This window comes from Cetorhinus maximus, chromosome X (assembly GCF_964194155.1).
Source record: "Cetorhinus maximus chromosome X, sCetMax3.hap1.1, whole genome shotgun sequence".
NCBI classification, from domain to species: Eukaryota; Metazoa; Chordata; class Chondrichthyes; order Lamniformes; family Cetorhinidae; genus Cetorhinus; species Cetorhinus maximus.
In genome coordinates this window covers 6,354,046-6,366,605 of record NC_135917.1, presented here as the reverse complement: position 1 = coordinate 6,366,605, position 12,560 = coordinate 6,354,046, and the positions used below count along the sequence as shown (strand labels likewise).

The following is a 12,560-nucleotide window of genomic DNA, read 5'->3' as shown; positions in this document are numbered from 1 at the left end:
TGATGGCAGATTCTTCACAGGTGAAGATCATGGGAAGCCATGTCTCTACGGTAGCATGGTCGTTGGTGACTGAAGAGGCCAATTCCATCTTTCCTGGAAGTCCATGTTTGAATCCCTCCAGTCAGGTTTCTGCCCCACCACAGTACTGAAATGGCTCTTATCAAAGTCAAAAATGTCATTGCACATCCTATGTTGCTGTGACAAAGATAGACTATTACTCCTTGTCCTGTCGACTTGTCTGTAACTTTTGATTCGTTTGACCAGGACATCCTCCATAACTCCTCTCTGCTGTCCAAAACAAAAACAGAATTACCTGGAAAAACTCAGCAGGTCTGGCAGCATTCTTCTCCGCCGATGCTGCCAGAACTGCTGAGTTTTTCCAGGTAATTCAGTTTTTTGTTTTGGATTTCCAGCATCCGCAGTAAGTTTTTTTGTTTTTTTTCCTCTCTGCTGTCATCCAGTTGGGTGGGACTGGCAGGCTCTTGTGCAGTTGGGACGCAGGAACTCCTGGCTTGCAGGAGCTCGGGCTGTCTGCACCTTTCTTCAGCAGCCAGTTTGTTTCAACCCTGTGGGTTGTTCTGCGCAGCAGTTTCTGTTGGCAGGTCTCCTGCCCACACACACCGGCTGGTCAATGCCAGGCAGAGAGAGAGAGAGAGAGAGCTGTCTGTTCAGCTGGTCTTTGAAGCATTTGCGAGGTGCACCTCGAACTTGCTCGCCGGAACACAGTTCACCACTTTGTGCAGTAATATGTGGCCCCGCCTGAAACTTCACAGGCTGTGTGGTGACTCCCAATTTTGCACTTTGCTGAAATCCTAGTGACAACCCTGAGCATTCTGTACTTTAAATGATCTTGTAACTAAGGTATATTTTCTTTTTTTGTATGTTTAGTATGCTAAAATGTGTTTTGAAGTAATTAAAACAGGATTCAATTTGTAAAAAAAAATAAAGCACTGCTTTTGGCATTCTGGAAACCTCCATGTGCATGTAAGAGAATGCATTGGGTGCTGAGCAGACTGGCTCATTGTGATGGAGTCCTGCTCTTTGATAATGTACATGGAAAATAAAATCCTGTTTTAAGGGTTACCTTACTGTTCGTGCACCTTTCACTTTAATGGGACGATTAGTGTTATATTAAGGGTGCCCGACTCTTAAGGAAGCACTCGTGTTGGTTCTTGTTCTGATGACACTGGGAGCACACCCAGTCTCGCCCTAGTGGCGCAATTAAAATCGTCCTTTCCCAGCGCTGCTATGGAGGCTGCTTCTGTTACCGATTCTGGTAGGATTTTTCCCCTCCATGTTTTTTTTTGGTTGAAAAAGATGACACGGGAAAAGCCGTCTAAACGCGGGGACGGGGGCGAGTTTATGTTGGCGAAGTGAGATGGAGTAAAGTTAGGTGACTTTTACTGAGCTTTAAAATGGAGCGAGGCTTGGAGGGGGGGCCCGGGGCCTGTGGAAGGAGTCGACACAGCCAAGGCAGGCGTCGAAGGGCAGGGAGAAAATGGAGGATTCACTACTTCTTCATACCCCCCTCCTCCTCCTCCTCCAACCCTCCAACAACTCGATACTTTGAGGAAATTAGAGCTACTTTTTTTCCCTCCGGTTTTTTTTTTGCTCGATGCGGTTATTCACTCCGCTATGGTAGGCGAGAGGGGCGCAACTTCCGGCGGGGGCATCATGGCGGCCTATGTGACGGACGAGACCGGTGAGTGCGCTTCTTTCCTGCTCCCGGCCGCCAAAATGCTTCGCCACCTTTCACCCGACCCCGGCCGGCAGCTCTCCCGAATGGCAGCTCGGCCTCTAAATGCCCACCGCTGCTCTCTCCTCTTCTATCGCCAAAATCCCCAGGCCCGCATGAGCTTTACCTGGAGCAACTGCCGGCGAGAAGAGTCAGGAAAGTCCGAGGCGGTGTTTGCGGCCTAGTGCAAGCATGAATTCATAAATCTGGTTCATTTCTTTAAATACTCCATTGAAATGTTATGAAGATTTATAATGTTTATCTCACCTAATATTCCAAAACTGATTTTTAAAATGCTTCTATTAAAATACATTTTGAAACTATAAATTCATTCGATCTTATACTTTTGACCCCTTATTATCAAACATATCACTTCCGAAGTCTTGATATGAAAAGTCTGAGAAGATTGAACAGTACTGTGATTCATATTCCAATAATCAATGACTTTCATGAATTGCCCAGCACCCTGGACTAGCTGAATGTTGTCCCTACTTCGCCATTTTAAATTGTGATTCTTGAGTTTGATACCTTTTTCAAATAAATTGAATGTTTGAAGAGTTAAAATGTATGGCCCAGTGACTAAAATGGTGGGTACCACTGATTTTCTGAGATGTGCTTTTGCCCTTATTCCACGTTTGGTTGGTCCTGATTTTTGCCATTGTAGAAAGCCAGGAGCTTCCTCAAAGGGAGGCAAAATTGTTGAGGCTAAATGTAAGTTGTTGGTGTGTGGACAGCATAAACTATGCTCGTGGGCACTGGTGAGAGGTAGATGCCTGGAAGTAGGTTTGCAGTCCCTTCCCTCAATCGGGCAAGGTATATTTGTTTCTTACAATTGTCACATTGTGAAATTTAAGAAAAACATATTGCATTGTGTGGTATGAAACCATATAGGATTTGGCACTAAACTACCGAGCTCAATGCATGAAAAATGGTCCACTTAGACATTTGAGGGTTATTGTTGCCTATGGAATTTTGTTCCTACATTTGCTTAGTTATTTTTTATTTACCAAAGTTTGGCTGGTGCCTCAATAGGGCCTGATGTTTTGTTTTTAAGTGCTGAAACCTAACTTTTTCTAATATTTTACCCACTTCCTGGCTTAAGTGGGGCACCAGGGCCGGGTGAGAGTTGAGGATTTGGGTGTTTACTAAATCATTATTAAAGTGAGATTAACAGGGCTATAATTTTCTCGTGATCACCTGGAAGATAAAGCTATTGTGGGATTTAACCTGTAGGATTTCGTTCAGTAACTTATTCTACATTTTTAAACATAGGATCCCACTTTTTAATCCACAGTAAAAACCTAGCCATGTAAATATTTAAAATTTTATTTTTCTTCAACATTTGTAGGGAAATATATTCCTGCATCTCAGCGCCCTGATGGGACCTGGCGGAAACCAAGGCGAGTAAGGGAAGGATATGTACCTCAAGAGGAGGTGCCAGTGTAAGTAACATTTTATAGAAACTAAATATTTGTAAGGCAAAATTGTTTCTAACTTTCCGTTTTGTTGGTGGTATGGTGTAGCATCTATTTGCAGCACCTGTTCTATCTGCCAGTCATAATGCCTCTTACTATCTGCTGTCGTCTTCAGCAGTGCATCACTTGTCACTTGCTGACGGTCAAGCCTACAAGAGCTACCTGGGAGTGTTTTAGCTTTCAAAAATTCAGACATTTTCTTTTGCACCACATCTGTGCATATCATTTAGAGCTTAAATTCTAACTGGCAATCAAATATCAGCTTTGTCCTGGGAAGTTACAGATGGGTGAACTTGCCAGGTGATCACTACCCACTGCTACACACCTGCAAGTTCATTGTGTTGGTGTTTGACTTAAGGTGCAGTAGAACTCTGCCTGAGCTGTGTCTTTAATTGTGTCGTGATATCTTAATCAAATGTGAAAGGATAACTATATTAACAGTTTGTAAAAAGGGGAAGGAATGCTTTCAATGCAGAGACCTTCCTAGTTGCATTACTGATAATTAAGAAAAGTTTTGGGTGTATTTGAAATACATGCATTTTCTTCAGCCTATGTACACCACCAACTCTGGTCTTATTGTCACAGACCAGCTTAGTGTACGTTCGCCCCACACACAAGATTAGTTTTGAATGCTAATTAGGAGGCACCCAAATCTTAAAACTTCTGTATCCGTTGAAGCAATGAAAGAAGTTGAATTGAGTTATACCTTGCAGAAGTTCTCACTGCCAGGTCCTCTTGCTGGCATGACCTGAGCTATCACCAGCTTGGTGACCTGAACCTTCACATCTCTGGAGCTCAAGAATTTCACTCGCATCTACCCTGCTGGCCTCGTTGGGTAAAGACACTGTTCCTTGCTATACTAAGCAATAAGGATTAAGAAGCCCCACGTTTAATTTCTCCATCTGTGTAACCTCAGCATGCAAGGGCTAAGAAGGGAAAAATCAGCTAGGGCTCCAGTTCTGAATCGCTATCCAGCAATCTCTGCTGAGACCCACAAAGTGATGTGGAGTCCAAGAAAATTAACAATATATATTCTTTAAAATTTTGAAACTAGTATGATGTAACTTTTTCTCCATTCCCACACGCCTATCTTTAAGTTGAGGTGAAAAAATCTGGTGACCTCTTATTGTGTTCAGCGGATCCATTATCATTTTTGCTCCTTGTGTTGCAAAAATCCCTTCAAATTTACAAGTGAGGCATTATGTATTGTACATGGCATCCGCTTAACACAGCTGACAGTTGGGGACTTAACGTTAGTGAATCTGTTCTAAGCCTCTTCTATTTAGCTTTTGCCAAAGGAAACAGTGGCTTGGGGGTGGGGGGTGTTGGTGACTCTTCCAATGATTGGTGCCATATGTTGGAACCCTTGGATGTTCCACTATATATATGTAGGGTAAAGACTTAGAACACAAGAACTAGGAACCGGAGTAGACCATTTGGCCCTTTGAGCCTGCTCTGCCATTCAATAAGATCATGGCTGATCTTGTGTTTTGATTTCCACATTCCCATCTAACCCCGATAACCTTTGATTCCCTTGCCTAACAAGAATCTACCTACTTCTGCCTTAAAAATATTCAATGACCCTACTTCCACCACCTTCTGAGGCAGAGTTCCAAAGTTGCACAACCCTCTAAGAGAAAAAATTTCTCCTTATCTCTGTCCTAAAAGGGCGACCCCTAATATTAAAACAGTACCCCCTTGTTCTGGACTCATCCACAAGAGGAAACATCCTTTCAACAGTCACCTTCCCAAGGCCATTTAGGATCTTGTATACTTCAATCAAATCAGCCCTCAATCTTCTAAACTCCAGTGAAAACGGGCCCAGTCTGTCCAACCTTTCCTCATAAGACAACCCGCTCATTCCAAGTATCAATCTAGTAAACCTCCTCTGAACCGCCTTCAATGCATTTACATTCTTCCTTAAATAAGGAGACCAAAACTGCACACAGTATTCGAGATGTGGTCTCACCAATGCCCTGTATAACTGAAGCATAACGTCCTTATTTTTATGTTCAATCCCTTTCGTAATAAAGGATAGCATCCATTAGCCTTTTTAATTGCTTGCTGTACCTGCGTACTAACTTTTTGTGACTCGTACTAGAACACCTAGATCCCTGTGCACCTCAGAATTATGCAGCCGTTCTCCATTTAGGTCATACTCTGCTTTTTTGTTCTTCCTGCCAAAGTGAACAACTTTACATTTTCCCACATTAAACTCCATTTGCCAGATCTTTATCTACTCACTCAACCTATCTATATCCATCTGCAGCCTCCTCATGTCCTCTTCACAACATACTTTCCTACCTATCTTTGTGTCATTTGCAAATTTAACTACCTTGTCTTCACCCCCCTCATCTAAGCCATTGATGTAAATCGTAAAACGTTGAGGCCCCAGCACAGACCCCTATGAGACTCCATTCGCCACATCCTGCCAATCTGAAAAAGACCCATTTATGCATACTCTCAGCTTTCTGCCATCCAGCCAATCTTCTATCCATGCTAATATGTTACCCCCTACACCACGTGCTTTTATCACAGATTTTTGCAGTGAGTTTCAGACCACAGTTCAGTGACGTGGTTTTGCTTATCCTGATTACTTGGGCTTCAATTTCATGGTATCAAAAGTGCTTAATTGAACTACCTTGTAACTCATTGATGATCCTGTTTATAAAATGCTGTAGCAGCCCCAACCCTTTAGATGAAATTAATGAAGTGCTGCTACACCGATCTGATACCAGTCTGACCAGCAGTGCTAGAATACGGAGCAATGACCTTGTATTATTGTTTCTTAAAGCAATTATGCCAAAATTTAGATGTGCATTAATGAAGTGTCCAGAATGCCAGAATGTAATGTTTAGGGACTATAATTTTTAGCAACTACTTATGGGATATGAGCTTGTAGAGACTGCCTGATCGCAATCACATAGATTACTGTAGAGAAAATTGGACACCAGATGATTCTGAAGAGGCAAGGAAATTACCCTGGGCAATTCCTCTTGGCAAGCTGCAGAATGGCATTAAAGACTTGCAGGCAGGTTGCTCACATGCCCTTTTAGCCACAGTTAAGATCTGGAGAGGAAAGGAGAAAATACCTTTTTTTAAATTTATTCAATTCTTTTCTCCCCACCCTGCTCTTGAAGGCACTGGCTCTTTGAGGTTTCCTATTCTTGGCGTGTGAGCTGAGATAATATGTCGGCAGACTATTTGGTTGGGAGGATGCATTAGGAACCTAATTCTGACCTTCAACCCATCTCCACACATGGACTTTCTGGCAGATGCAACTGGATAGTGATTGGGAATGGCTGACTTTATTTCTCTTTCACATTTTCCCTCCCCCCCACCCCTCCCACCCCACCAAACAATCAAACCCAGGACTAGCTCATGTACCTTTACCCCACAAGGCCATCAGGGAGCTCAAATAAAATAATTTGGGAACATACCCAATGTTGCCCAAAATGGTAAACTTTAGAAGAAAAAAATTTTCTGTGTGCAGAAATAAAGGCAGAAACATCAGTTTTTATTTTTGACCTAACGTAATTACCACAGGCACAATTTTGAAATATGCGTTATCCGCAAATAATTTTTTAAATCCCTGAGAATGAAATCAAAATTGGGATGAACCTGTAATCCTTTAATATTTCCTAGCATTAACAGCATTAACAACCCACTTAATTGGGATAAATATTGAAAGACCTTTAATTCAGCTGATGGCGTGCGCAATTTTGTGCAAAATGGCTACGCAAAAGTTGAGAGAATGCTATTTTACTCAACAGGTATTGCATTTCCAGGGGCATATCTTCTGCATTATAAAAGGTATTGGATCTGAATCTTTACTGCTCCCCTGTGATGAATAATGCACGCCTTCTGATTCCCATGCTCGCTCACTGCGCAAAGTAGCTTTAATATTGATTTTGGCACAATGTCAATGTTAAGTTTTGTCTTTTTTAATAGGAAAACATCATCCATCATATTGGCACCCAATGAAAGTCAAGTTTTCCAAGTATTGCTGGATTGCAGTGCACCCACACTACTCACTCATGTAGCAGATCTTGATAAAATGCACTTTTCACATTTATGTGCAAAGGGCCTTTCGTTATTTAAAAACTATTTCAACACGTGGCATCGAATTAACACACTCCATCGTGAAAGCTTAAGATATTTTGAATTTTAATAAACCTAGTTAGCATGTTGGATGTCTTGGGGTTAGCAAGAAATACAGGAGTTCATTACAAACCATACCTTCCTCACTATGACTATCCTTCTAAAGTTTGCATTCATAACTAGAAATATTCCTCTAGTTTTGCATGACTCTCCTTTGAACTGTTTTACCTCTTCGCTATTTTTAAAGAAAATTTACAAATCTACCTCTTGTGGCATTGTGGATGGCCAAGACATCATTAACATTTTCAGATCGAGCTGAGTTAGAGGATGGGCAATAATAGAACTGTTTGGGGGTGGGGGGGGTGGGGTGGCGTGGCGTGTGTTCGAGTTAAAGAATTAGGTAGATAAAGGGAGGCAAGAGAAATGGAGGAGGTGGAGTGGGGTGAAGAACATGGGGAAGAAATGGTAAAGTGGAAGAGCACAGTAGAATGGCGGTGGTCACTGGAATGGATCTCTGCCTTAGACTTCAGTGCAACGATTTTAGGGATGAAATGATAATGACTAGACAGTTCAGCCAACAATTCAGCTGTGATACTGAACAAGGAATTTAGATCAGTGAGTTTTGGTAATTGAGAATTCATTAGTTAGGCATCCGTCAGGAGAAGACATTGGTGTGATTAGAAAATGGGATAGGGAATGTTACTGAAAACTGGGAAATGAAGCGGGTTAAGTGAAATCTCCAAGGGGAGCTACAGGCAGTGTGGGGCTGGATTGGCAGCCAGCTGGCAGGTTGGAACAGACAATGCAGTGAATGGATGGGAGGAGTAGTGTTGGCGTGGGAGATTTAGCCACGGTGAGCAAATAGAAATTTGAGTGCAATCCTTGAGTTACTACTTATTTGGGGGGTGGATGCTCTTGGTTAAAAAGGAGGTGCTGGTATTGAGTGAGGGTGGGGACAGCAGGATTTGGGGGACATCTTTTGGCCGAAATCATCCCTTCTGTGGCTTTTCATATTCTTTTTGCTTTCTTTCCCATTAAAAGCAGGCTTCTGCTGACATTTCTGTCCTGCTTTCTGTGCTTAGTTTGAGAATTCATTTGAGGTATTGTTTGGGCTGTTGCATCATGTTAAATGGTGACTCTGTTTCCTGTTTGTCATGTCAGTGACTCTGTCAATGTAGCACCTTTTAGAATTCTGAGACTACTTGTCATTTTTAATATTGGAGCTTGAGCTTTTAGCTTTCTATCTTTTTTTTAAATATTTGGTCCTGTGATTCCATCTTCCATCTTTTTATCAACCTCTAATAAGCACAACCTGAATCAGTGCTGTAAAACTTCATGCTATGATGGAAAGTTCAGTTCATACTTTTTTAAGCTTGATAAATCCATTTTCTCTCATTCTTTTTCAACCCTGACCCAGGTCCAAGTAACAAATGCAACATGCTTTAATGTTCCTTTTCCTCTCTTCCACACTACATCCCTCGCTATTTGTTCTGCTTGCAATATTGCATGCGCAAAAGTAACTGCATAATTGGAGATGTTTAATTTATTGTTCAGTTAATGCCTTGCCCCTGCAGCTCCCTTTGCCTGCTTTATTCATTTCAATCACTGCTATGGTGATACCTTGACTGTTGGTTCAGATAATACAGACCAGGCCTGACTTGATGTAAAATGCTCCCTTTTTGATTTGGTGCACGAGTTCATCGATAACCAACAGAACTCTGCTTCTTTGTGAACGTTTACGCTGAGACGCAAGATTGCTCGGGGCAGCGCTAAGCACAGACGAATAAGCCACTTGCACTTTTTGACTGGCCAATTGCCAGCCCTTATCTACTTTTTAAAAATATGTCAAAGGAGAACATTGTGACACCATAACTGCAAAAGATTGTTCAGAGAGTGATGCAAAACTTATACAAAGCAAATGAATCTTAATCTAAAGCCCCTAAATCAGTAATTCGCAACAACTACTTGTTTGTCAAGTAGGCACTTTTCTAATTTGTGCACCAGTCTTCAGATAGTACAGTGTGAGCAAGATTTTATTACTGCTTTTTTTCAGCCCATAATTGTGCAAAGCAGTAAAAAGTTACTGTATTATGGCTACTGTAAGTTTTGGGGTTCTCTGCAAACTGCTAACAACTGTAACGAGCAAATGTCTTGCCAGATTGACCCTGGTGGTTGCTTTCAACTAATTTTTTTTACTGCTTTGGGTGATGTAGCTTAAAAAGAGAAGCAGCAAAGTGGCTTATTTTCCCTTTGCCAGCTCCCAGGCTGGTGCATAAACAGCTGCAATGTTTAGTAAATAAATTAGCACTTTCTTTGAGGAAGGGATCTTAGTGGAAAATTTTCACTGTTCTTGTGAGCAGCTTTTATGAGAGTTTCTTCCCATATCCCTCGAGACAGCCATGATGAGACTGTTATAACTGCCCTCAGTTAAAGGCCATCCTTTTTCTACATAATTTGAAGCAGGAGTTATGTTGACTGTTGGCAATAGTATTCCCCAAGTCTTCATATTCCCACCAACCACCAGAGTCAAATTTGAGGGGTACCTCTTTTTTTTAAATTCGTCCACAGGATGAGTGTGTTGCTGTCTAGGCCAGCATTTATTCCCCATCTCTAATTGCCCTTGAGAAGGTGGTGGTGAGCTGCCTTCTTGAACAGCTGCAGTCCTTGTGGTGTAGGTATACCCATACTGCTGTTAGGAAGGGAGTTTCAGGATTTTGACCCAATGAAGTTTGTTAGTTGTTTCTAGCTGCAGCCTGTCATCCGACCTGATGTGCAGGAGCTAAAACCTTTCCGTGTTCTCTGTGTAGGTGCAGATGTGCTGTATACTGAAACAATAACCATTATACTACTGAAGGCTGGATTCGCATGCCTGTAAACAAGCTCCTTTCCTCTGCCACCCACCTCGATTACTCATTTACTTCTCTTCTCTCTCTCTCTCTCTCTCTCTCTCTCTCTCTCTCTCTCTCTCTCTCTCTCTCTCTCTCTCACACACACACACACACACACACACACACACACACACACACACACACACACACCCCCCCCAAAACCTTCCCACATGCTCTAATTTGTATGGGGTGTCGTTCATCAGGTGCCATCCAGCCTCCCAAGTGGCCATTCTTTAAGTGTCATTCCTCTCAGTTATGTCAGTCTCAACAAGCTTAGTTACCAGGGGCATCACAGCCAGGCCTGATCCTGTATTCATTTGAGTGAGGCAGCACTGCTGAAGGAAAAGAGAGATGTGCTGCAGCAGGGCAGGAGGGCATGTTAACAGAACATGCAGTATGTTGTAAAAGGGGGGGTAAGTTTTGACTCACTGTAGATTTTTATCCCTGATAGCTGACCACCACCTCGAGGGCATTTAGGGATGGGGAATAAATGCTAGCCTTGCCAGCGACACCCACATCCTATGAAAGTGTAAAAAAATTAGACCAATGGGCCAGTCACTTTTGAGCGTGATTGCTTCAAAAACTGGGGGGGGGTGGGGGGGGTATTGGAATTGATGTGGCAGTGATGTGCTTAGACAACAGATGAGGATGGCAGGATCAAGTTTGACTGTTAATTCCCTGCATAGTTGGCACACTGTCTCAGTTCAGGCATATAGTAGTCACTTGAATGAGGTACCAGAGGGTGGCTAGTGCCCATGGAACAGTCACCCAGCAAGAGTCAGGAGAGGATCAGATCAGGAAAAAATAGATAAACTGTTTTTGATAAGCAGTCTGATTGTATCCCACTTCGCATGGCCTGTTATTATCTGTATTTGTTGTGTGCAGGTACGAAAACAAGTATGTGAAGTTTTTCAAAAGCAAACCCGACCTGCCACCTGGCCTTAACCCAGATGAATCCGCCAAAAGCAAGCAGCAACAGTCAAAGCACGATGGAGAGCTGGCTGGGTTATCCAAGTCAGCTAAACGCAACCTCAAGCGCAAAGAGAAGCGCAAACAGCAGCAAGAAACTGACGGCACCGCCGAGGCCGATGAGCTGAGTCAAACATTGCAGAAAGCCACCATTGGTGGTGGTCGCGGCAGCAGTCCAAACTCGCAGGCTGCAGCGTTGCAAGGTGATCACGATGGAGTAGAAAAGGCGAAGAAGGTAAAAAATCTTAAAAAAAAACTGCGCCAAATCGATGAACTGCAGCAAAAACTAGACTCTGGGGAGATTAAACAGGCGACGAAAGAGCAGCTGGAAAAGCTGAGCCGCCGGAAACTGCTGGTGGAGGAGCTGGAGGGTTTGGAACTGAGTTAATAGTAATAACTATTGTATGCTGCCAAGGATACTGGGAGAGTCATTGTTCCATACCCACACAAGATATCCACGCCAAGTAATTATCAGATAATACAGGTTCGTGTCTTAAAGAGACCAAGGGTCACACAATAGGACGTCATCGCCTACGCTGGTCCTCGTGCTGCCTTTCACACTGTTAGTTTTATCAGAAATGGAGGAAATATTTTTCCAAAAAGTTTAATTCCTAAGCCTTGAGAATGAGGCATGGAATAAATGTACTATTCAGTGGACTGCATTGGGTATTCTCTGTTAGACTCAGTGACTTCAGAATATTGTCTGTGCACTGCATCTGTCGTCGTGTGCTTGGTCTGAACTAGGAGATTTGCCATGTCAAGAAGCCTGACCATCATCTCATTCCTTCACGTTGCTGGGGAGAAAAAAATCCAGTGTTCAATTCAGCAGAAATTTTCACGGCAACTCCCCACCCCGTCCCTTTTTTTATTGTATGCTAGAATTCAGGCGGAAAAGCACATTTGATGAGGGGAGTAAGATACATTGTTGGATGGGAACATTGAAGTAGAAATGACCCTCTTCGGGATGCTGCTGCACTTCTGATTATTTTCGAATTGTGCTTGCTCCCAGTAACACGATGGGGGATAATTAAATTGCTATTTGTATGTCTCCCATATGGTGAGCTCTTGTCTAAAGGCTTTAATAAAATCATTTTTGTGTGTCCTTCAAAAGTGCAGAAAGAAAATGATAAGCACTTTTTTATGAAGTGCCAGCTGTGCTTTAACTGGTATAAAGTTAACAATGCAATACTGGTTTGAAGTCATCAACTTGAATGGTGCTGTTAATCTCTGTTCAGCTTTGATTTCAACACTGTTTGTCTTGTGTGCCATCACTATCATTTCAGAGTTGTGCGGCATTCCCTGAACATGGACAACAAGCATCACCATGAATTATCAAGAATTTACCTACAGACCAGCCATTGCGCTTCAATGTAATTCACTCTACGTGAAATT

General features: G+C 42.5%; 1 protein-coding gene across 2 annotated transcripts; it reads left to right on the top strand.

Annotated features, from left to right (window-relative positions):
* The first annotated feature begins 1,199 nt into the window (after window positions 1–1,199).
* pym1 (PYM homolog 1, exon junction complex associated factor) lies at window positions 1,200–12,278 on the top strand. 2 transcript variants are annotated; one of them, XM_078534451.1, is made up of 3 exons: window positions 1,200–1,276; window positions 3,084–3,177; window positions 11,085–12,278. In XM_078534451.1, the coding sequence occupies exons 1-3, from the start codon at window positions 1,249–1,251 to the stop codon at window positions 11,554–11,556; spliced, it is 594 nt and encodes a 197-aa protein (XP_078390577.1). In that variant the 5' UTR covers window positions 1,200–1,248; the 3' UTR covers window positions 11,557–12,278. The 2 variants fall into 2 exon arrangements, with proteins under 2 accessions (XP_078390577.1, XP_078390576.1); XM_078534450.1 differs by lacking the exon at window positions 1,200–1,276 and adding an exon at window positions 1,411–1,702.
* The last annotated feature ends 282 nt before the right edge of the window (window positions 12,279–12,560 follow it).